The 24,621-nt window shown below is 44.6% G+C and overlaps 1 protein-coding gene across 4 annotated transcripts in view; it reads right to left on the bottom strand.

Annotated features, from left to right (window-relative positions):
• The window catches only part of METTL9 (methyltransferase 9, His-X-His N1(pi)-histidine), a 50,510-nt gene extending 39,145 nt beyond the window's left edge, over positions 1–11,365 (bottom strand). The window contains exons 1-3 of one of the 4 annotated variants that reach the window (XM_014580763.4): positions 11,012–11,365; positions 3,591–3,781; positions 1,926–2,135 (exon numbers count right to left, since the gene is read on the bottom strand). In XM_014580763.4, coding sequence (XP_014436249.2) covers positions 1,926–2,135; positions 3,591–3,781; positions 11,012–11,185 — 575 coding nt within the window. In that variant the 5' untranslated portion in view covers positions 11,186–11,365. Of the gene's footprint in view, positions 1–1,925; positions 2,136–3,590; positions 3,782–9,724; positions 10,033–10,770; positions 10,919–11,011 lie in introns of those variants that run through there. The other 3 variants (XM_006112804.5, XM_075899483.2, XM_089782317.1) reach the window with 3 other exon arrangements.
• Between the last annotated feature and the right edge of the window lie 13,256 nt (positions 11,366–24,621).

Raw genomic sequence — 24,621 nt, 5'->3', positions numbered from 1 at the left:
ATTCTGGCGTTAGGCAAGTTTTATAAACAGAGGAGATTAATTTGACTACAGAACAGTGAAGGGCACACAGGTAAATAGGCAGGTTGCCCATGAACGCCTCCAAAGCAGTGGGTTGACAGTTGGAGGACTGTCAAAGTAGTCACAGCAGCATGTTGTCCACTCAACAGTCCGCACTAACTCAATTCACAATGAACTTTGTACACTTAGAAAGAGGACTGCAGAATTCACACCACATTGGGAGATAGTATTAGGGATGTTAAATATCAGTTAACTGAATAGCTGAGGGACCTCATGAATTCTTATCAGTTAATCAACTATTCTACAGGCCCTGGGGGCGAGGCTAATAGCCAGTGCACTCTGGCCTCATTCCCAAGGAGCCCCCTCTGCCACTCCATGCTGCGGCCTCTGTATCAGAGGCAGCAGCATGGGGTGCCAGGCAGAAGCTGGTCTATGAGGGGAGCCAGTTTAAAAAACCAGCTCCCCTCATGGACCAGCTGCCTGTCACCCTGTGCTGCTGCCTCTGATAAAGAGGCAGGAGTGTGGGGTGGCAGCAGCCCCTGTCTAAGAGGAGTCTGAGCTCCTAGACATTGTGCGAGCCAGAACTGAAACGGGCTGCCTGCCTGCCCAGTTCCTAATATACTTTAAGTGTAGAGCCGCAACAGGGGTAGGTCCTGGACCCATCACAAGCCAGAACTGAGCTAGGCTGTTGGCCAGCCTGCTAAAAAATGTACTGGCAAGGGGGGCGGGGGGAGGGGGAGGAAATGCAAGTAGTCTATAATATTAACCTATAATCTTTATGCTTATCTGTTAATCAATCAATTATACTATTACATCCCTAGTTAGTATGCATTTGCACCTTTTGCATACAAGCTTTTTCAATCCACACTAACTCGAGTTAGTACAAACTAAAATCTGAGTGTAGACAAGCCTGACAATATTCTCTGTCCACTTCACATAAACAAGACACAATTAACATTCTCCCAGTCAACCACTGGACAGCTCTATACACCCCACCACACAAACATCTGAGTTTGAACATTCCTAGGAATTACTAAATAATTAAAAAAAATTACAGAAATACGAAATCCTGGTTTTAAACTCAGTACAGTACACTTTGGAGAAAGAGCAAAGCTCAAGTGTCAGTTCAAGACTAGCCACTCCTTTTAACCCCTCTCAGGCTCAGCGTGCCACCCCTCAGGTGTTATTTGTATTGATCTGTTCTGGAGTGGAACTTAAACACATCTCTCATCCTTTAGACTGGGTTCTGGGATACAGTCCCTTGTGCACACACATTACTCAGCAGGACCAACTGGATTTGGTTACCTGCAAGATTGCCTTACAAGAACAGTGATCAGTGTCTGAATACAGTGCCACAAATCAACATTTTGAAAACAAAATAGTGTATAATTTCTGCAGTAGTATCAAAGCACCACAACAAAAGCAAACACAGCATAAGTAAGTCTACATACATAAGTCGCACCTCAAGTTTAGATGTGCCTCACTTACCCAGACACTTCCACTTCGCAAAATTGAGGTTTCGTCTGTTTCCCTGAAATCCCTGTCTCTCATGTCTCAGAGCTGTCCAATTATCAGATCCAAAGCTCTTTGCTAGTATCTCTCTCTCGAACCTCTTTCTGTTTGTCACCTTGTATCTCTGATGCACCCTGTCACGGGGGCAGGACAGACTTCTAAGCTGTTGTTCTCTGCACTGTCTTCAATATTGATAAATGGGGGGGGGGATCAAAAGTGTTTCTCTGCTTTCCTGTCTTTGTGCAGGCCAGTTCATGCCTGAACTACCATCCCCTGAAATCTTATAGTAATAATAAAATAGACAGAGCACATATAACATTCATAAAATGTAACGGGCAGTTACTCCATCCTTCATATCAACTATTATAATCAAATCAACTTATGTAGTACAGTACCTGTACTTCTTTTTCTGAAGCTGCCATATCATAGTTTCAGATAACTCAGTGGCATAGATTTCTTCAAAGTGAGGACTCATGACTTTTGTGACTTCTCCATCTCCAGCCCCTAAATCGAGAAGTCTATGGGATTTCCACTCTGGGTTTATTTTGAGTAGTCTCTGAAATTGTTCTGATGAAAACACAAACATTGAGCCTCTTCCCAGCAACCTGAAATGTAAAGATGGCAGTGTCTGTTTTTGTGCAAACAAATAGGGAAGACTTTAAATTCTGGATGCATCTGTCACACACTGTAAATTATTTCAAACATGTAACAACTAAGGTCCCTGCTCAGAGGGATTTACAATCTAATGTAGACAAATGAAATACACAGGTTGAAAGATCACATACACATTTGCACACAGACAGCGTTGGTGTTGGCTTTACGAGGAAATTTGAAGGGAAAGGGCAAGGGCAAGTCATCTGATTCCTAGAAAGAGGGATGCAGTTCTAAGAGAAGGAGATCACACACACAAAAAAGAGACAAAGCCAAGAGTGTGAAGAGGAGAAAAGGCCCAAATCCTGCCGTCTGTACTTGCATGAGCCATCTCTGACTTCAACAGGTAATTGACCTGATGGTGAGCACAGTAAGCAGGATCTGACCATCAAAGACCAGATAAGAGGCAATAGGAAGTGAAGGCAGAGATGTAAGTAGGCACAAACCATGGGGAATTTGATATGGAACTGGAAAGCAAATTATTAAGGAATTGGCTGCAGGCAAAAATGAGATCTCCACCTGTTACTTTTTGAAGACCATATACTGTAATATTACAGAAGGTGAAAGAATTAGGACAGCAGGCAGGAGAAGAAAGAATTGGTCAGTAACAGAAGCAAGGGGGATAAAGATTATTTCAGTCTACTTGAGGTATGAAGTCAAACTTAAGACAGACAATGACTAGTACAAATACACTATATCAGCAAAGAAATTTATGATCAAAAGCAAAGACAGGGAAAGTTAAGAGAATAAGCAGTAAGGATATGAAAAAGGATGATGGGTGGAAAAAAAGAGAGTCACCTAAGAAAGGTAGAATTTATTAGAAATGAATGAAAATTGAATGAAGTGATAGAGAAAAAAAAACCATCTTCAACTAGGATAGAGACCATCATACATGCTCTAGAGAAGGATAGGTAAGTAAAGTAAATTGTGAAAAAAATGTGTGTGTGTGGGGGGGGGGGAGAATAACTCCTGAAACACAAGGAAGGCACTCTGATATATTTGAGAGGGAGCAGAGATAAGGAATAACCTTTATGTTCTAATTTAGAGTCCCATGATCTTCTTTTGTCAATATTTTTTTAACCCAGAGATGAGATACTTTATCATTTAAAAAAAGGGACAGCAGAGTTTTTTTTGTTTTGCTTAAATATTTACATTTTTTCTCTTATCACAATCTAACTGAAATTGGAAAATGTCACTGAATATATAGATCAAGTGGTTTACATAAAGGTAGTTTAGATGCATTTGATAGAATGAAGAAAACAAAGCTAAGTATACCTTGAAAAAGACTGATTACTCTCTGCATGGCAGGGCATCAAGTGGCAGGACTGAGCACCTGAAAATCCACATCCAGAGTTGTCTTATCCTATCTCAGTTTACAAAAAACTGAACTAGTATCACCTTTCACTTACCCATTGATTGATGTTCTAGACATAAACAGGCTAAAAACTGAGAACACGAAAGAATGATAGAGCTGGATAAAGAGCCAGCCTGATTTCTCAATGCTGTTGTTTAAGAAGATCTGCGTTCCCTGGTCAAGGTAACTCTGGACAAAGATAGGCTGAAGGGATTCACACAACTGCTCTGTGTTGCACATGTACCACTATAGGGAAAGAAAGGAACAACATTTTAAAACTTAAGCAATAAACAATAGTTTAAAAAATAATGAAATGTATACTAGACCAATATTTGCTTTACAAATACATTTCAGAATTCTATGTGCTCTAATAAAGTCATGATTAATTTAGGTTTGGATTGTAATCAAATGAAATCAGACTAATCCTGAAGAAATAATGTTTTAAAACCATGATTTCCATAGTATTCTGGATAGTTATTTCACAAAGCATTGTCTATTAAAAATTGCTCAATAATTATATTACACTAAATAAATAAAGTATCTAATCTATACTGCAAGCCAATACCCTTCCTCCCTTCATTGACTCTGTAGATTACCTTTGAACACACATTGCAAAACTTACAGACCATGTTTCCTGCTACTCTACTATCAACAAGTTGGTCCACAAATCTTGCTACATGGCTATTGCTATACAGGCAGTCCCCGAGTTACGTACAAGATAGGGACTGTAGGTTTGTTCTTAAGCTGAATTTGTATGTAAGTCGGAACTGGCGTCCAGATTCAGCCGCTGCTGAAACTGACCAGCGGCTGACTACAGGAAGCCCGAGGCAGAGTTGCTCTGCCCTGGGCTTCCTGGAATCAACCACTGATCAGTTTCAACAGCGGCTGAATGTGGACGCCTGAGACAGAGCAGCTAGGGCACTGCTGGGTAGGTCCCCGCAGCGCCGCACCTCAGCGCTGCAGGGACCAACGCGGCAGCACCCCAGCTGCTCTACCCCAGGTGTCCCCAAGTCAGCCGCTGCTGAAACTGATCAGCGGCTGATTCCAGGAAGCCCTGGGCAGAGCAACTCTGCCTCGGGCTTCCTGTAGTCAGCCGCTGGTCAATTTCAGCAGCGGCTGACTTGGGGAGGCCTGGGGCAGAGCTGCTGGGGTGCTGCCGCGTTGGTCCAGTAGTGCCGAGGAGAGGCGCTGTGGGACCAACCTGGCAGTGCCCCAGCTGCTCTACCCCAGGCAGCGAGAAAAGCCTGGTCTGCGGGGGGGGGGGGGCGCACTAGCTGGGGCACAGACCAGGAAGACGCGGGTGGCAGGACCGGGAGCTCCCCCCAGCAGACCAGGGAAATGGGGAGCAAAGCCTCGGAGGAGGCTGGCCGCGGGACAACCGCGGCGCATCTGGGCTGTCCCTCTGCCTGCGTGCTCCGGGGCTTTGCTCCGCGTCTCCCTGGTCTGCTGGGGGGAGCTCCCCCCCAGCAGACCAGGGAGACGCAGAGCAGCTTTTCTCGCCCCGGAGGACGCGGGCAGCGGGATCATGGCACATCTGGGCGTCCCGCTGCTCACGTCCTCTGGGGCGAGAAAAGCCCCGTTCGTAAGTCGGATCCGCGTAATTTGGGGACTGCCTGTACTATACTAGTGATGTGAAAGTGTAATCATCTACCCAGTTAACTGATGAGCCTGGGCTCATCAGCTAACCTTTACAGTTACATATAGCCCCTCTTCCCCCCCAGCACTGCTACCTATGTATCTATTTCTATTTGCAACCAGGAAAATGATCTCTGCCTGTTTCAGGAAGGCTCTAGGGATGTTAGATAGTGTATAACTGAACAGTCATATAACTGCAAGAAATTTTAGCAGTAAGACAACTATTTGATAGTCCCCAGGGGCGGGGCCAGCAGCCAGTGGCTCCTACCTCACTCCCAAGGAGCCCCTTGCCATCTTGCACTGCTACCTCTGTATCAAGTGCTACCTCTCTATCAGCTTCCCAAGTGAACTGGCTCCTGCCTGTCGACCCATGCTACTGCCTCCAATACAGAGGCAGCAGCACAGGGTGGCAACAGCCCCTGTCCGTGGGGAGCTCGGACCCCCTGCGGACAGGAGCTGCTTCTGTAGAGCAGCTTCTGTCTGTGACGGGTCCGGGCCCCCAGACAGAGACTGCTTTGTAGCAGCCTCTCCTGCCCTACTCCCCTGCACTCCTGCCTTTAATAGAGGCAGTGGCAGGGGGACAGGTGGCACCACAGAGCCAGTTCTGGGGTTAGCCAGCTCATACAGTCAGTGTCCATGAAGAATAATCTTTGCTCGTTTGATTCAATCATCGAAGTTGAGGATACTTTTCCCGTCATCTGCATCATCAAGAAGATTGTTTACTAAGCTCAAATTAGGGATGTGGCTTACCAGTTCATCAGTGGGGGCTGGAGCAACTCCCCACCTGCTGCAGTCAGGAGATGGAACAGCCACTGTTGGTGGTAGACCCAGCCCAAGCATGCTTGGGATGCTGTTCCAGCCTAGCTGGTCCAGAATGGCCCTTCCTGCCCACACCATCCTTAATCAGATATTACATTTCTAGTTCCAAACATTTATATCAGTGCTGCACCACTGGGGCGGGGGGGAGGGGAAGCATAGCCATAGCTCAAATTAGGCCTTCAGGGTGTCACTGAAGGCCTAATTTGAAGACTGCTTAATCTCAGAGATGTAGAAAGGTAATTTAGCATGCAGAATCTTTACTACTGTTGATAATGCAGGAGAAGGAAAGAGCCTAGCTTGATTTCCAGAGTTCAGGCTGAATCTGCAGAAATCAACAATTAGGAATGGTATCTTTTGACTTGTAAACTCAGCAATTTTGATACAGAAGCCACTGAGACACAAACATGATACCATTTTTATGACCAAAAACACACTGTAATATCCCAGCACATACTTATGTTTTGCTTACCACCTCTGCTGTGGTGAAATTATAGGGTACTGATATGCACGCCTGTCTATAGCAAAAATAAAACCATGTTGGGTATCATAACAACTAACTTAAAAAAAAGGGGGAGATTGCAAATTCAATGCAGAAGTTATTTTATGATTTGTTTTATCATGGTGCTTAAAAGATGTATCATGAATGAAAACACCACTGTGTTAGACAATGTACAAACAGAACAAAGAGACAGTTCCTGCCCCAAAGATCTTACAAACCATGCTGCAAAGTTTGCTAAAGCTTTGAATTACCCAAATTGTAATTCAACTGTCAGGGCAACCATGTTGCAACAGAAATATACAATGAGAGTGCATCTGTAGTATAGATGGGGCTTTGCAAGGCTTTTGTTTAAAAAAACTTTAAAAGCTGAAATATAAATAGGGTCTTACAAAACCCCCACATAGGAACACAAATTGATGATGATTAGGAAGATGGCTAGCAGGGACAGCTGTCATTGATCAAAAACAACAAAACAAAAAACTGTCCTAAACCTAAAATCATGCAGGTAGCAATGCTATGCAAAAGCACATACTTATTGTGTCTTACTTCTCCATTTGTTTGTTACAGTCACTTGCTGGGAGAGGAACTGTCTCTTCATGTATGTTTGCACAGCGTTTAGCACAATAGGACCTCTAGGCACTACTGCAATACAAATAATGATACAGGATTTATGTTTCAATATCCTGCTGGCTGACAATAACAATGCCAGCAAGCAGAGGGGAGCAGACAGCTGCAACAGGGCAAATAGTCTAGTCCAGCTTCTGTGATTTTGGGTCTTTTCACACAGACGCAAATTCTACACTAGTTTCAAAACAGTCCATAAGCTAGGTATTGTTCTAGTAGAATCATGTTTCAAAAAGCTCTTTCAAATATGTTTACAGGTAGCATGGTTTGAAGCTCCATTTCTTATCAACCCATGAGGCTTTTTTTCCCCTCCTTTAAAGTTTTCTGCTGTGGATTCTACCACTGCTAGTAACGGTGAGTGCTCTAGTGTAAAAAAATTGTTTGCAGACAACAGCTTTTTAACCCCTACCTGCTAAACCCGCCTTCAACAAATTAGAAGGCAATGGTTAAAACCATTATTTTGACTGTAGTAACATAGAAAAATGTAAGTGTGTCCCTTTCAGTATCAACTGTAAAGAAGGAAAGAATCATTCTACAATATTTTTTGCAAAATTATGTTTCTATTATTTTTATCTTTTTCCTGTCTATAGAAATGTTACTTTGCTGGCTGTTATGCAGGGGGGAGGAGAGGTGTTGTGCAGAAGCACGCTCCATGGTCCTCCAAATAAATGTGATACTGGGGCGGCCAGTTGCCCCAGACTTCCTTCCCCGTGCTCCAGCCAGCCTGTTGGGGAAGACTGGGGCTGATTTCCCCCCTTCACTGCCCCCTCTCCCTGAGCGAGGCTGGGGTTGGGCTGGGCCGGGGCAGCCACCAGCGCCTCCTAAGGCTCGCGCTCTCTCTCTCGGCCACCAAGTTAGGTGATGGAGAGATCTAGCATATCACAACAGACATATTACTGCACACAACAGAACATGGAAATCCTTCTTGTATGTTTCAAGCTTTTTAGCATTATTCTAAATAAAAAAGGTATACAGAGATGATGTGAAATATGATTCAATAAAATCTATAACTCTCCATTTTAACCAGCTCCATAAAGGGATCAACCATAGACAGCTTGAGAGAATATGACTGCAGCTGACAGCAAACTTTCACATAAAGGTCTTAACAGAGCTACTACCTTGAACAATTATCCAACATCTGAACCCAAAAATTCAGATGTAAAAGCAAAGTTTAAATACCATCAACTTATAACACAGAGACACTACAGTTCAAATCGCCTTTGATCTGTAAGAGAAAAATAAAGCATCAGAAACCAACAATTTGGCTATTTTAGATTTAAAAAAAAAGTTCAGTTCCTTAAGACATCCAGCTAAGGAAATATTTCAATATGAGTGGAAACACAGTACATCATTATGCAAGTTTCTAGCAAAGCTCTGAAAAAAATGAATGATTTTTTTAAAACTGCTTGTAAATGAGCAAAAATGTCAGCTGAATTCCACCTTGGACCAAGTTTTTGCACATTTCTAAAAACTAAAAAACAAACAAACAAGAAAACACCCCACATTGGAATGAAAAAAAAATCCAGTTACTACAATTACCAAAACAAGCTTTCAAAACTCTCTACTATTATTATTGCCAAAATTTGTTAACCAGTGTTTAATGAAAAAATTAAAAAAAACAAACAAAAAAAATACACCAGATCATTCAGTTAACTACTTTCCCTAAGAATGAAAAACCAAAGAGTATAATTTAAAGTAAGGCCATGTCTACACTAGCATTGATATCAGCAAAACTTTGTCGCTGTGTACAATCCTGAACAACATGTTTTGACGACATAAGCATAGCACTATGTAACAGGAGACACCCTCCCACCAACATAGCTAGCTACTCATCGGCAGAGCACTGCACATAATTTTGTATCCATATCTGCATTTGTAGCTGCAAAAATGAGTCATGGATATCCACGTCCATATCCATATCTGCAGATACAGACACCCACAGATATAAAGCAGATATAAAGCAGACTTGCAGGGGCCTACTCATTAAGCTGGTTTTATCATCGCGAGAGAGCTCTCTCCCATTGGCAAAGTGAAGCTACAGGAGCACTTCCTTCTACAGCAGCACAGCTGTATTGGTACAGCTGTAAAATTGTAAACATAGACATAGCCTTATATAGAAATTAGAACCTCGTCATGCAGCATTTATTCATGCAAGTAATCCCATGGATATTAATTAGCTTTTATTCATAATAAATTACTCCAGGAGGTTCCCTTACACCCTCAATAAATCCATGCTAAATCCTAAAACCAAGACCAAAAATTAGAGATGGAAGCAATCCATTAGTTCATTCAATCCATCTACTTGCAAATAACAAATTGTTCCGTATAATACATGTTCTGGATTTTATGGAGCTTCCAAAGTCTCCTTTATTCTACTGTCAAAAGGTTGTTGGGTTTTTTTTGTTTTTTTATACTCAGCCTATATTTTATCCCTCGGCCTCATCCCATCACTCAGACTCCTAAATAACACAGATTCTGCAAAACTTCTGTGTCCACATCAATGGAATGGACTTGCAGGATCAATGCCTACGTAATTAATCTCCCTCCTCTGCATTTGTACCCTTCAAGTACTTATACACTATATTTCCACCAGTAAATCAAGCTATGTATACCTTACTCAGTTTCTCCTCAATAAGTCAATTCCTTCAGCACAAAGGTAATTTGGATGAAATTCAGCACAATGATAATTTGGATTTCTCTTTCTTGAACTCCCTCTAAGTTTTCAGTATATTTCAGGTGCAGTCACCTCACACAAAAGCTGAATTGAAAAGTTATTTCCCCTTTTTCTTTCAGAAAGTGACCAACCCATATGCAGCCCAAAAAAATCACATGAAGCTTCCACTGTAGTCATATCTTATTGCAAACTCACATCTAGTTTGTTGTCCACCTTTAAGTTTTTCTAAACTTTGCTGTTTCAGTTTCTCACTCTCACTATATATTTTATCAGATTATTCCCCCCCCCCCCACACACACATATATTATTTTGCAATTTTCTGTCTTTGCGCTAGCAACCCTACTAAAGTTAGCACCCTCTGCAACTGTCATTAAGGTTCTGTTTACTCCCTCATCTAGAAAGACATGAAATAAAGATCCTAACATGAATCATAACCAGGAATCCCAGAACTTCAGGACTGGAAGGAACCTCAAGAAGTCATGATGTCCAGCCCCCCTGCACTGAGGTAGGATTTCTAGAACCCTTTAGTCACCTTACTGCAACTTGAGACTTTATTTATTGTTACAATTTATTTTCCATCTTTGAGCTAATCTCCAATCCATATGTTCCTATCTGAGATCATTTTAATTAATATGGAAGTGCACCGTACAGCTTAGTAAAAGCCACATATATTGCGCTAAAATTTCTCCTCGCTCTATGCTGTTTTTGTCAACTTATGTACTGTATTAAAATGTCCTAAATAACTTTGACACAGAAAACAAACGCAAACTTCCTAGTCAATAAAAATCAGCTATCCACTCCCTTTGTTTCACTCAAGCAGACATTTGCCTGGACTCCCTGGGTCTCTCTCACTCCACTTCTTGTACTCTGTGCCCCACAGATCCTACCTTGTGAGCTTCCCTTGCTCAGTGCCCCCAACCCCCCTTATACTCTGTGCCCCCATATGCTCCTATCTCTCCCTCCCCCACCACTGGTCTCACACACTTCTACCCCGTTCCCTGCGGGTGGGCAGCCTCTCAGAGGCTGGATGGGGGCAGGAGTCCCCATTGCATGATGCTCTCAGCTGAGTCCCCCCATCCCGTTCCTTGCGGGTGGGCTGCTGCCTCTCGGGGTCGGAAGGGGGCGGGGAGCCCCTTGGCCCGGGAGTGGGCTGCTGCCTCTCAGAGCCGGATGGGGGCGGGGAGCCCCCTGCTCCGGGGCGGGCTGCTGCCTCCTAAGGCTGTACCTGGTGGTTCTCCTTGGTGCCCGGGGCTGGCTGGCTGTGGCTGCCCATCATATTCATGTAGAGGGACCTGGATAAAGGGCTCCTCAGGTACCTGGCCGGGCCAGCCCACATCCTCCTCCTCAGCACCCACAGGGACAGGGTGTAGCAGCCCAGCCAGGCCAGGCACAGTCTCATCGGGGGAAGGGGCGCCGAGTCACCCCCTCCCGCAGCCACCGCCTCCTCTCTCCATGGCGGCGTTAGCAGCGGCGGCGGCACAGAGCTCGCCCAGCCCGGCTCCCCTCCAGAACCCGCACACACACGGAGCGGAACTCAGAGAGCGGGGGCAGCGGGACCGGCCGGACCTCATTGCCGGAACACACCGGGGCCGGGCACAAACCAGCCCCCGCCCTGCCTCTGGGCCAATGGCAGCGCGGCGAGGGGGGGATGGCGGGGCGCTGCTTTCAAACCCGAGCGGAGCACGATGGGGGCGGTGACACCCCTTCTCGGGGGGAGGAGCTGCTGCGAATTCCCCCCCCCTTCCCCAGAGGCACTCACGAACCGCCCCTCCCTCGAGGCACGTGCCTGGCACTGCAGACTGCCCCTCCCCCTCTCACAGGGGGCTTGTGTTTCCGCCCCGCACCGAAGGGGGGCAAGGATCACTCGCAGACAGACCCACCTCGCTGTCCTCCCCCCCCCGCCGCTCAAAGGGCATTTCTTCTGACCAGGGGGAGTATGAGCCCCTGACGACTGGCAGACTAACAGGCTACCTCTCTATTACTACACACATAAAGGGTTTGTCACTCACCCTCAGGCTCAGACCCACCTACCCTTCCTTTCTTCCCCGCATCGAGACATCTCCTACCCCACACAGACGGATAGGGACACATCCCCCATGGCCAGTTGTTATGGAGCCTGCTGATAGCTGCTGTGTGTATGTATTTTTTGTAAGCTCAGAACCTATTCCCTTTGCAAGGACCCTACAATCCTCCTATCCCACAGGCACAGAGGAGCCTCCCTAACCCAAGCAACACTGCCCCTTTCCTTGTCCAAAGCAGAGGAGTCTGTTGAATAGAGAGCTTTTTACCTACACAGGTAGAGCCTGTTCCTTCCTTTGAGCTGGAACAGTTATCTTCCATCTTTTCATGCATATCCATGACTGTTGTCATTTCCCCAAGAGTTGGCATTCTCTGATAATGTAACCCCCCAAAACAAATCTGAATCATCTGGTGCTAGCAGAGACACTTTCCACACCAAATAAACTTTTAACTGGTGTCTGGCCTAGCTACAACAAATTATTTTCTTATCTGAAAATGTTGGACCTTAGGCAATACAAGGTCAGCTAATCATTTTGGGTGGATGATATCACAATGACTGGATGATATCACTAATGTCCTACACGGTAGAATGTCTCTTTTTGCTTCAATGCTTTCTTTATTACAGAATGTCATTTCTCTTTGTGGGAAGCAGATAAAATTTCATAACTCAGGGATATATTATTACATTAACAGTGACCTGTGAGTTAGTTTCCAAAAGGAAGCAAGAACAGGCACAATATAATGTTCGATAGAGTCAATTTTCTGGGGTTTATGAATTAACATTTAAATTCATAGCATCTTCCATTCCAAAGCATTTTGTAGACTATATATCTGCAGGGATTCTTTCACTAAAATATAGCCATCTCTATGCTGTGAGGGCAAGTCTAACAAACACCCTGAAACGTTACACAAAGGTTGTAAAAAAAATGGTTACTTACCTCTGTAACTGTTGTTCTTTGAGATGTGTTGCTCGTGTCCATTCCATGTAGGTGTGCATGCGCTGCGGTATGCATCGTCTGAAGTTTTTTCCCTTAGCAGCACCCATTGGGCCAGCAGGGGAACCCCCTAGAGCGGCACCGCTTTATCTGCTAATACATGCCCCTGCTGATCCGCCACCCCTTTGGTTCCTTCTTACTGGACTACTCTGAAGAAGAGGAGGAGGGCGGGATATGGAATGGACATGAGCAACACATCTCGAAGAACAACAGTTACAGAGGTAAGTAACGCTTTTTCTTCTTAGAGTGATTGCTCATGTCCATTACATGAAGGTGACTCCAAAGCAGAAACCCTAGGAGGTAGGATCAGAGTTCTAACCTTCAACTGAGCAGAGCTAGGGCTGCATCCTCCCTAGTCTGGTGGGCCAGTGCATAATGATTGGCAAAGGTGTGGACTGAAGACTACATGGCAGCTCTGCAGATGTCCAGGATCAGGACCTTGAGTCGATGGAGGTCATAGATGGTAGCACCCCTCCAAGGGCCTTGTCAGGGGATGAGGAAGATGACCCCCTTTAGGCCCACCTCTTCTGCGTCCCAGGTCTGCGAAGGGGTCTTGGAGGCCACTGAGGATACCAGCATGTAGGGCTGCAATGAGGATGGTCTCCTCTTCACTGAGGGTCTGGGTGAAACCTGCCCCAGAGGTAGGGACTGGCCTGATGTAGAGGAGCGGGTCAGTGGGGTTGCCAATGGAGGGGCCCTAGACCCAGAGATGACGGACTCTGCTGTAAAGGGACCCATGCCCTGGCTCTGGTGATATGCCCAGGGAGTCCAGAAGGGCCATTGTGCAGGAGCCTAACACTGGGGTGGCCAGGACTGCTGCCCTGGCTGCACTGGGGTTGGTTGTGGAGCGTAGAACTGTTACTGGTGCCTAACACTGATGTGCTTCAGTGCCAGGAGCGGTGCTGGAAATAGGACCTGTACCTCGACCTCATCTGGAGCTCCGTGACAATACGGTTGACTCTGCCTCCGAGTCGGTTGAGTATTCGGCAGTCGACCAGGGCAGTGTCGCAGCTGTTGCAGCCAGTGATCTATGCCCAGGAACGTGCCAGGCCATATACTCTGGCTTTCCTCAGTGCCGAGGAGGAGGTGGTGTCATTGAGGGTGCTGGTGATGGTCTGCTCGCCACAAAGATAAAGGCACAGATGAACCCCGTGCGAGGAATGGTACCATGTGAGTGGACACCATGTGAGTGTCCTGGCTTGGTGCTGAGATCAGTGCCAGTGGTACTGCTGTGGCTGGTGCTGGTGTCAGATATGGTGCGGGGGCCAATGTTGGTATTGAGGTTGACGGCACCAGCGTGGTGTGGTGGTGGGCCCTTGTATCTGGTGCTGGGGCTGGCGGTGCCATGGATGTTGTCCAGTGCCACTGAGCTTGACACTTCTTAGGCTGACCCGGTGAAGGGGTCAGAGACAAGATCAGCTCAATAAGGTCCCTCACAGCCTCAGAGATGTCAGGCATCAAGGGCTCCGGGAGGTCCTCCACCAGGCTCGAGCTCTGAGATGAGCTAGAATGGTGCTGACCCGATCTCGATGGTCCGGGTGCTGATCCTGCTGGTGCCACATTCCCCACCAAAGGGTGCACTGATGGCACATGCCTCGACAGAGACTTGCCCAGCTAGGTCTCTGTTTCTTCTGAGGCACCAGAAACTGGGACTGGTGCAAGTGGCAGGGAGTCTCCCGCACCAAAACCGGTGCACTGTGGGTTGTCAGTGCTGGGTCCGATGCTGGTGTCAGGCAGAGAGCTGCTTCCACGAGTATGATCTTCAAATGGGAACTAGGGTTGCCAGATGGTTTCAACAAAAATACCAGACACACTTGTCATTACATCACAATCTACATTACAACTTATTTAGAAAATACCGGACATTTATATTTTCTCAATTTGTTTCCCGAACAGAAAGCTCAAATACTGGACTGTCTGGTTCAAAACCAGACACCTGGCAACCCTAAGTGGGACTCTCTTGCTTGGTCTGCAGCTTGAAACCCTTGCAGATTTTGCAGGCCTCCAACAGATAGATTTCCCTGAGGCACTTAAAGTAGACTTTGTGAGTAGGGTAGCCAGGTGTCCGGTTTTGAACCGGACAGTCTGGTATTTGAGGGTTCTGTCCGGGAAACAAATTGAGAAAATACTGGACATATAAAATGTCCAGTATTTTCTAATTAGGTAAGTTTTATTATTATTAGGAGTATCAGAACGTAGTTGCGTACTGCCTGGCTGGTAGACATGCTCATGCTGCGTGAGTGTGTCTACCAGCCAGGCAGTATGCAACTACACGGGGGAGGGGGACGGGGACGGTGTGGGATGGAATCCCCGGGGCAGGACTCGCTCATGCTTTGCCGGGACTGTTTGCGGGACGGGCAGCATCCCGGGATCTGTGTGCGCCCGGGCCAGCCCTGCTTCCCACAAGCTGGTTCCTCCCCCTGCTCCCTCCTGCAGCCAGCCCTGCACCCCCTGATCCCCTCCTGGCCAACCCTGCTCCATGCCGGCCAGTTCTCCCCTCCCCCGATCTCCCCAGGCCAGCTCCACTCCCCCAGGTCTCCCCCCTCCCAGCCAGACCTGCTTTCTGCTGGCCGGTTCTCCCCTCCCCCAATCCAGCCAGCCGCCTACCCCGATCCCCTCCCAGCCAGCCCTGCTCTCCTCCTGGTTGGTTCCCCTCCCCATCTGAAATCAAGTATTTTTTTGGAAGCTATCTGGTAACCCTATTTGCGGGGGGAGGGGGGGGTCTCCACAGGGAATAAGCTGCTGGCACTAAATGCAGGGCTTGAAACCTTGGGGCCCAGGCATGCCCTGTTGCACCTGCTGAAGACAGGAAGTGAACCCATGCCTAAGTAAACTACTAACATTTAACAGCTACTTAAACTATTTACAACTGAGATAAGAACGAAGAACTAAAAAGCCAACTAACACTAGAACTACAAATGTGTGAGAACTGCTAGGAGTGCTTGCAAAGCAAGAGCAGAGCAGGTTCCAATGACCTTCATGAGCAGAAAGAAGGAACTGAGGGAGTGGAGGGCCAGCAGGGGTATACATTAGCCAATATAATTGTGCCACTCCAGGGAGGCTCCCCTGCTGCCCAACGAGTGCTGCTAGGGGAAAAAACTTCCGAGGACGCATGCACGCAGCCCAGGGCCGGCCCGAGCCATTTGTGCCCCCAGGTGTGCAGTGCATGTGCGGCCCAGCCCCGGGCATGTGGCACCCCTGGGTGCCCGGCGCATGCATAGCCCCGCCCTGGGCTCCTGGCGCATGCATGGCCCTTCCTCCACCTGGTCTGGCAGCCCCGCGTGGTGCCCCTTCCAATGGGGGCCCCATTGTAGCCTGGTCAGCCCATAGCTTGGGCTGGCTCTGCACGCAGCATGCACACACCTACATGGAATGGATATGAGCAATTACTCAAAGAAGTGAAATTTTGGTGAAAGACAAACCAGAAGAAATCCATACCGTTGTGAAAATTGCCATCAATAACTTTAATGCCTACACAGAGCAGACAGACTCTCAATTCTCAAAGAAGCATAGGAAAAGATACAGATAAAAACAAAGTGGCCACCTTTGGTGCCAGTGCTTTCTCTGAATCTCCGACCATCTTGTTCTGCTCTGCCTCAGTTCTTTTACAATCGGATCTTAATATATCTTTACTCTTTTGCCTATGCTTATTTTTCTGTTATTAGTTTTGTAACTGAACACTGTAATGTAAATATATATCTTTACAAAAGTTTTTCTATAGTTTAACATATACAATCTGTTGAATAATTAATTTTATTTCTGAAAATATTTTTGGGACAGTGTGTAAATGAAATGTGCTACACTTGGTAGAAAGTTGTATTGTATGTAAATGTCTTACTGAAGAGATTTATATATTGAACTACACACAGAGAACTTTACCTTGTAAGGCTACGAGAGATATTTAAACAGCATGCAACACAATGCTATGTAACAGATAAGGGACTGTTGCTGGGACTAACATCATTTGTTGGGATGTTACTTCAGGCTATTAGGAAACAATTTTTTGTATTCTACATAGCAGTTTGTCCAATAAGAGATATTACCTTGTCCTTCAGTAGTTTACCCAGGCAGCCAGAGCATCAGGGAAAAGCTCAGAAATATATCAAGAAAGACAATGTGTTTAAGTATGCAAATAGCTTTCAATCATACAAGTAACCTTTACTTTATCTGGATGTGGGGGCATGGGCCTTCTTAAGTGTAAGCCAATGCAGGCAGAATTGGAAGAAAGGGCAATACCTTATATCAATAACAGAATACACAGAATTTCAGTCACATTCTTTCCTAGAGTGAAAAAGGAACTAGGCAGAATGGTAAGCGTGCAAACAATTGCAGCTATAACAAATCTAGAGAATGGAGCATGCTCACGGTTCCTGTCATAAAAAGTAGCAGTGTGAGAGAATATGTATTGATTTGATGTGTTGTGTATTTAATCAGCAAAAAGAAAAAGAAATGTCCTTTCCACACTAGGGGATATAATCCCCAAATTCCCATCTGCATAAATTTTGTGTCTGCTTAAGTCTGCATATGGATTTTAGCAGATCATGCTGAATCCAGCTATACTAAACTCATGGAACCTGATTTTGCTCTCAGTTGCTACCAGTTTAAAACTGGAGTAACTCCACTGAAATCAATGTAGTAAAACTTGTGTAAAAGTCCTGTAAATAAATTTAGAATCTACTCTGCTATATTCATGAAGCATTTATCTTTTGGCATTAGCAGTTTTCCTGAAACCTCCCAGTGCAAAAAGACAGAAGGATCGCAGGAAGTAGTTGTATACATGGCAGATATTTTGAATTAGGTCAGGAGCATAAGAAAAGGCTTTTTAGTGTCCCAAATAATATATAGTAGGGCTGTCAATTAATGTGCATTAACTCCTGTGATTAACGCAGGGCAGAATTAATGCATTAAAAAAAATTAACACGCATTGATCACTGCAGCATTTCAAAGGGGCAACACTGCACAGAAACACCTGCAATTAATACACATTAACTTTTTTAACGCGTTAATTCTGCCCTGCATTAATCGCAGCCGTTAACATGTGTTAACTGACAGCCCTAATTGAAATCAATATACTTGAAGATGTGGAAAACATCAACAAATATTTAAATATTTAGTATATTTATTGTTTAACAGAACAATTAATCGTGATTAATTTTTTTTAATCGCTTGACAGCCCTAATATATAGTCTACAGAACTAATGATAAACAAGGAAAATTGTGTCCTTGGAAAGAAGGAGCTAAGTTATTAAGGCACCACATAAATGAACCTAGTTTGAGTCCATATTCTGGGGAACACACCCCATCAATAGACCTTTCCATCATTTCATTTTAGCGCCCTAACCTCCTTTATTTGTCTGTCTGCAAATCCCTGCCTCTCCTCCCCCCACACATTAGGGAGCATGTCTACCCTAGGAAATTATTTCAAAATAACTAAATTTGACTAAACTCCCATTTTACAAAATCAAAATAGCGTGTCCTCACTATGGGGAAGCCTCGAAATTAGTCCGAGGCAGGCTGCATTAATGTGGATGCGCTACCTCAACGTAGAGCCCCAGGAAGCACTGGGGAGTAGTTAGCTCAAATTACTCTGGGGCATAGTGATTTCAAAATAGCATCACTGAAGCGACCACACTAATGCTATTTTGAAATAACTATTTTGAAATTAGCGCTATTCCCTGAGGAAAGCAGGAGTACCGATTTTGAAATAAGTAGCTCATTATTTCAAAATAACGGGCTTGGTAGTTCTTCTTATACATTTGACCTAAGGGGGGTTATGCTTTATTCTACTATTTAACATCCAACAAGCCCTCTTCACAGTAGACATCCACCTCTGCAGCTCAAAATACACTGAGTTCTACCTTAGTTTATAGGCCTGAAGCTACTCAATACCCACACCATCAGTTCAGGACAAGAGAATACAATTGGAGAAGTTTTTCTTGAAGCTGCTGGAGCTCCAGCTTATTTCAAGAACATGGCATTGCATGAAAAAACATACATACCAGTAATGAACAATTACCATTATTTGGGTTGGGGTTACACTAGCCTCTGTCAAAGTCAGACAGGACTCACAGATTTGTCAGACCGCTCTGTTTATTAGCAAAGCCGCTCTCCTAAATGCACCCAGAAAATGTGAGTGAGTAAGTACCATAAAAGGTTCAAACTCCTTGATTTATACAGTCAAAAGAAAGCCAAGTTAACAAGATTAAAAGAGAGGCAAAACTTCACATGATTAGTATGAGGCTAGTCAAGTATCTTCATTTCCACATCGAGCACACAGCAATCTCCTGTCCATATGTCCCTGGTTATCTCAATTGTTTTCTGCCTAGCACCTTATGTTCCTTTTTCTATTATCCCAGGCCCACCTGGCTAGCACTCTGATCTGCATACTTACAAACAACATTAACATACTTTTCTCCTTCTTGTTCAGAGACAAACAGCATTCCTCCAACTTATTCAATTATTACAGCATAATTCATGCCGCTCTATTCTGCACTAGTTAGGCCTCAGCTGGAGTACTGTGTCCAGTTCTGGGCGCCACATTTCAAGAAAGATGTGGAGAAATTGGAAAGGGTACAGAGAAGAGCGACAAGAATGATTAAAGGTCTAGAGAACATGACCTATGAAGCCAGGCTTCATGAACTGGGCTTGTTTAGTTTGGAAAAAAGAAGATTAAGGGGGGACATGATAGCGGTTTTCAAATATCTAAAAGGGTGTCACAAGGAGGAAGGCGAAAATTTGTTCCTCTTGGTTTCTGAGGACAGGACAAGGAGTAATGGGCTTAAAGTGCAGCAGGGGAGGTTTAGATTGGACATTAGGAAAAAATTCCTAACTGTCAGGGTGGTCAAATATTGGAATAAATTGCCAAGGGAGGTGGTGGAATCTCCCTCTCTGGAGATATTTAAGAACAGGTTAGATAGACATCTGTCAGGGATGGTGTAGACGGAGCTTGATCCTGCCTTGAGGGCGGGGGGCTGGACTCGATGACCTCTCGAGGTCCCTTCCAGTCCTATTATTCTATGATTCTATGATCTTTCTCTAAGGGTGTGTCTAGACTACAGGGTTTTGTCGACAAAAGTGGACTTTTGCATACCTGCGTCTACATAACGTTGACAGAATGTTAAAAATGTTTGGGGAGATTTGGAATTATATGTTGCTTCTTTCTCTATCTGAATGCAAGTTCTTTCTGCTTATAGAAATCTAAAATAGGTACAATGAACATTGAATGAGGAAGTTCCTATGAAAAGGCACATTTAAAAAATTGTTCATCATAAGCCTCTTCAAAAAGCACATCTGCATATCACAAAGACAGGCCTGCAGATTAAAGACTCAACCTCTGCAAAATATGGCATCAGACTGAAGGCCCTCAAATTTGTATCATTGTCATCTCCCTTTGGTAGTGGCTCAAGATACATCTTTACTGGGTTACTGTGGAATGCTGTAGGATTTTGTTTTAATAAGGGATTTTGGGATGTGAATGTGATCCAGTGATTAGAGCAGGGTGGCTGGGGAAGGAGGGCTCCCAGGTTCTACTTGCAACTATGGAATGGGTGACCTATGGAATGGGAGTCAGGCCTCCTGGGTTCTATTCCTGGGTGTAGAAATACAGTGGGACCCTATTAGGTTACAGCAATGAGGACTGGGAGCTAGAATTCCTAGTTGTTTCCTGCATATACTCTGTCTTGCTGGGTCAAGGACCTTGGGCAATCCTTTCCCTATCTGTACTTGTTTCCTCATCTACAGAATGGATCATCAGAGACTGGATTAAAGCATTAGCACTATAGACATGTACCTGGTGCCCTGTCTCCTGGAGCCATATGGTGACATTAGAGTCTAAGATTTAATGCACAAATAGTTTCTAGCCTTCATAACCATGACAAAACCCATGGAAATGTGACTTCTACCTAACCAATGTAGTGATATATGACTAGGTTTGCAGACAGCCTGAAAAGACAGTTTTACAAGGCAGGAGCTGTAATTTCATACAACTAACATCTGTAAATTGTTGTTACCCTAGTGGCATGGGACCTTGCTGCTGCCACTCCATCATAACTCTTTGAGGTAATGTTGGCAAGGGCACTCGCTAAGGGCATGTCTATCACAGAGAAGATTGAAGCTGCTGATGTCTATCTTCCAGGGTTCGAATTAGTGGGTCTAGTGAAGACACACTAATTTGAACTCAGAGGGGCACTCTGAATGATGTCGGTAGTCCTGCTTCCACAAGGAGTAAGGAAAGTCGAAGGGAGAGTGCACTCTCTTCAACTTTCTGCAGTGTGGACAGTGACAAAAGTCCAATTAAGGTACTTCAACTTCAGCTATGTAATTAATGTATCTTAAGTTGTGTATCTTAATTTGATTTTATCCCTTTAGGGTAGACATACCCCTAGAGTCCTCTGCTTAAGTGGGTAGAGGCTAATTCCTCCCTTTTTTCATATAGGTCCCAGCATATCTGAAGACAAGGAACAAGTAGTCATGATGGGAAAGACCCCCAACCTTCCCAAAAGAGAAGTGGTAGCAGATTGCCTACCAGGTAACTACGTGGCTCATGTATGGGTGGTTGCAATCACTACCTCCCCAAGTAATGATGGGGCAACATTGTTGGGATAAGGCTATCAACTGCTCCATGTGGAGTGGTGGGGTAACAGTCTTCTAGGCTAACATGTATGAGCATAAATCTTTTCAGGGCCATCATGCACCGGTATGCTGCTATATACAGTATTATTGATGACAGTATCTTAGGAGTAGAAATGAAGAATACCCTATCTAATTGACACAGGAAGGCTACGTCTACATTGTGCTCTCTTGCACAAGCACATATGCAAATGAGCCACCATTTTGCGCAAGAAGGAGCAGTCTACACTGCACCTTCTTGGGCAAAAATTCCCTCTTGCGCAAGAGCTATTCTGCCTCTTATTTTCAGGCAGAACGGCTCTTGCACAAGAGGGGTTTTTGCGCAAGTGTAGACTGCTCCTTCTTGCGCAAAAGCTCCCTGCGCAAGATGGTGGCTCATTAAGTATGCAAATGAGATGTGGCAATATTCATCACCATACCTCATTTGCATATGTTCTTGCGCAAGAAAAATGAAATGTAGATGTCGCCCAAGAGAATTTAGATATAGCCCACTTAATGGCTTAAGCTAGAATCTGACTGTGGCACCAGCGCTAACATTTTTAATCTTGCAGAAAGTGTCATAACTTTAATGACCACAGTAGTTTGCACTTTGACTTTAGACCTCATTTGAAGACAGCTCTACAGTGCCCCCTAACATCATATTTGGGTTCAAATTTCACTCACTGGTAAAAATAATATTCACTGTAATAAACACTAACACTTCTCAATGCATCCTAGGATCTTCCATGGGGGTTTCCTAGCCAAGTACCAATCAAATTCTAAGTCTGCTTAGCTAATGGTCTTGTTAGAATTTAACAACAAAAGCATTCTAAACAATCTTTTTGTTAAGTCTACTATCATTTAAGTTTAGGTCTTTCAGGACAATTTTTGATGTGAAAGTTTTAGACATTTGCCAATGGTAGATTTGGGTTTCTTTTTTTAATCAGATAATTTTTTCTCCCTTTGCTATTTAGAAAGACATCAGCCTATTCTTCCCTTATGCAATAAAACAGCTTTACAATCAAAGCTCCAAATGACAATAAAGCAGCAGCTGACTTGGGGACGCCTGGGTTTCTTAAGTTGAATCTGTATGTAAGTCAGAACTGGCGTCCAGATTCAGTCACAGTTGAAACTGATCAGTTTCAGCAGCGGCTGACGCCAGTTCTGACTTACATACAGATTCAACTTAAGAACAAACCTACAGTCCCTATCTTGTACATAACCTGGGGACTGCCTGTAGTTGGGTTTGTGATGACCGGGAGAACCGTATGGTCCCTTGCCTGCCTGATGCGAATGTTGCGGATCTCTCAAGGCATCTAGATAGACTTATGTGTAGTGCTGGGGAGGAGTCGGTGATCGTGGTACATGAAGGTACCAATGACGTAGGGAAGGGTAGGAGAGATGTCCTGGAGGCCAAATTTAGGCTGCTAGGAAAGAGACTGAAATCCAGGACCTCTATGGTGGCATTCTCGGAAATGCTTCCAGTTCCACGCGCGGGGCCAGGTAGGCAGGCAGAGCTTCAGAGTCTCAATGCGTGGATGAGACGATGGTGTAGGGAAGAGGGGTTTGGATTTATTAGGAACTGAGGACACTTTTGGGGGAGGGGGAGCCTATACAGGAAGGATGGGCTCCACCTAAACCAGGATGGAACCAGACTGCTGGCACTAAATATTAAAAAGGCCGTAGAGCAGTTTTTAAACTAAGAGATGGGGGAAAGCCGATTGGTGCGGAGATGCACGGATATTGGAGGGAGACGTCTCTTAGAGGAGAATCTATTGATAGAGATTCTCTAAGCTGTAGTCAGAAAGAGAGGAGGGGAGAGGACAAACCATGGGCCAGAGCAGACAAACAACTGCATATAAAGGAATCCAATGCATCAGGAAGGGCAGACAAATAAGCAGTGGCAAATTTTTAAAGTGCTTCTACACAAATGCTAGGAGTCTGACTAATAAGATGGGTGAACTAGAGAACCTCGTATTAAATGAGGAGATTGACATCATAGGCATCACTGAAACCTGGTGGAATGAGGAAAATCTGTGGGACACAATCATACTGGGATATAAAATATATCGAAAGGATAGAGCAGGCTGGGTGGGTGGTGGAGTGGCACTGTATGTGAAAAATAATGTAGAATCAAATGAAATAAAAATATTAAATGAATCAACATGTTAAATAGAATTGCTATGGATAGTAATTCCATGCTCCAATAATAAGAAATTAGCAGTAGGGATATATTACTGACCACCTGATCAGGACAGTGATACTGACATGAAATTTAATGTGGATAAGTGTAAAGTAATGCACATCGGGAAAAATAAACCCAACTATAGGTGCAGTATGATAGGGGCTAATCTGGCTATGACAAAACAAGAAAGAGATCCTGGGAGTTATCGTGGACAGTTCTCTGAAAACTTCCACGCAGTGTGCAGCGGCGGTCAAAAAGGCAAATAGGATCCTAGGAATTATTAAGAAAGGGATAGAAAATAAGACACAGAATATCTTACTGCCCCTGTATAAAACTATGGTACGCCCACATCTTGAATACTGTGTACAGATGTGGTCTCCTCACCTCAAAAAAGATATTTTGGCCTTGGAAAGGGTTCAGAAAAGGGCAACTAAAATAATTAGGGGTTTGGAAAGGGTCCCATATGAGGAGAGGATAAAGCGACTGGGACTTTTCAGTTTAGAAAAGAGTAGACTGAGGGGGGATATGATAGAAGTATATAACATCATGAGTGGTGTGGAGAGGGCGGAGAAAGAAAAATTATTAGTTCCCATAATAGAAGAACTAGAGGACACCAAATGAAATTAATGGGTAGCAGGTTTAAAACTAATAAAAGAAAGTTTTTCTTTACACAGTGTGTAGTCAACCTGTGGAACTCCTTGCCAGAGGAGGCTGTGAAGGCTAGGACTATAATAGAGTGTAAAGAGAAGCTAGATAATTTCATGAAGGTTAGGTCCATAAAAGGCTATTAGCCAGGGGATAAAATTGGTGTCCCGGGCCTCTGTTTGTCAGAGGCTGGAGAGGGATGGCAGGAGACAAATCGCTTGATCTTTGTCTTCTTCGGTCCACCCTCTCTGGGGCACCTGTTGCTGGCCACTGTAAGCAGACAGGATACTGGGCTAGATGGACCTTTGGTCTGACCCAGAATGGCTGTTCTTATGATGAGACTGCTACTTGAATGTAAATTTTCCAGGTCTTTTAATTTTAACT

Source organism: Pelodiscus sinensis, chromosome 15, assembly GCF_052426305.1.
Source record: "Pelodiscus sinensis isolate ZL-2025 chromosome 15, ASM5242630v1, whole genome shotgun sequence".
NCBI classification, from domain to species: domain Eukaryota; kingdom Metazoa; phylum Chordata; order Testudines; family Trionychidae; genus Pelodiscus; species Pelodiscus sinensis.
Note: the sequence above shows the minus strand (reverse complement) of the source record. Positions and strands in the feature narration are given on the sequence as shown.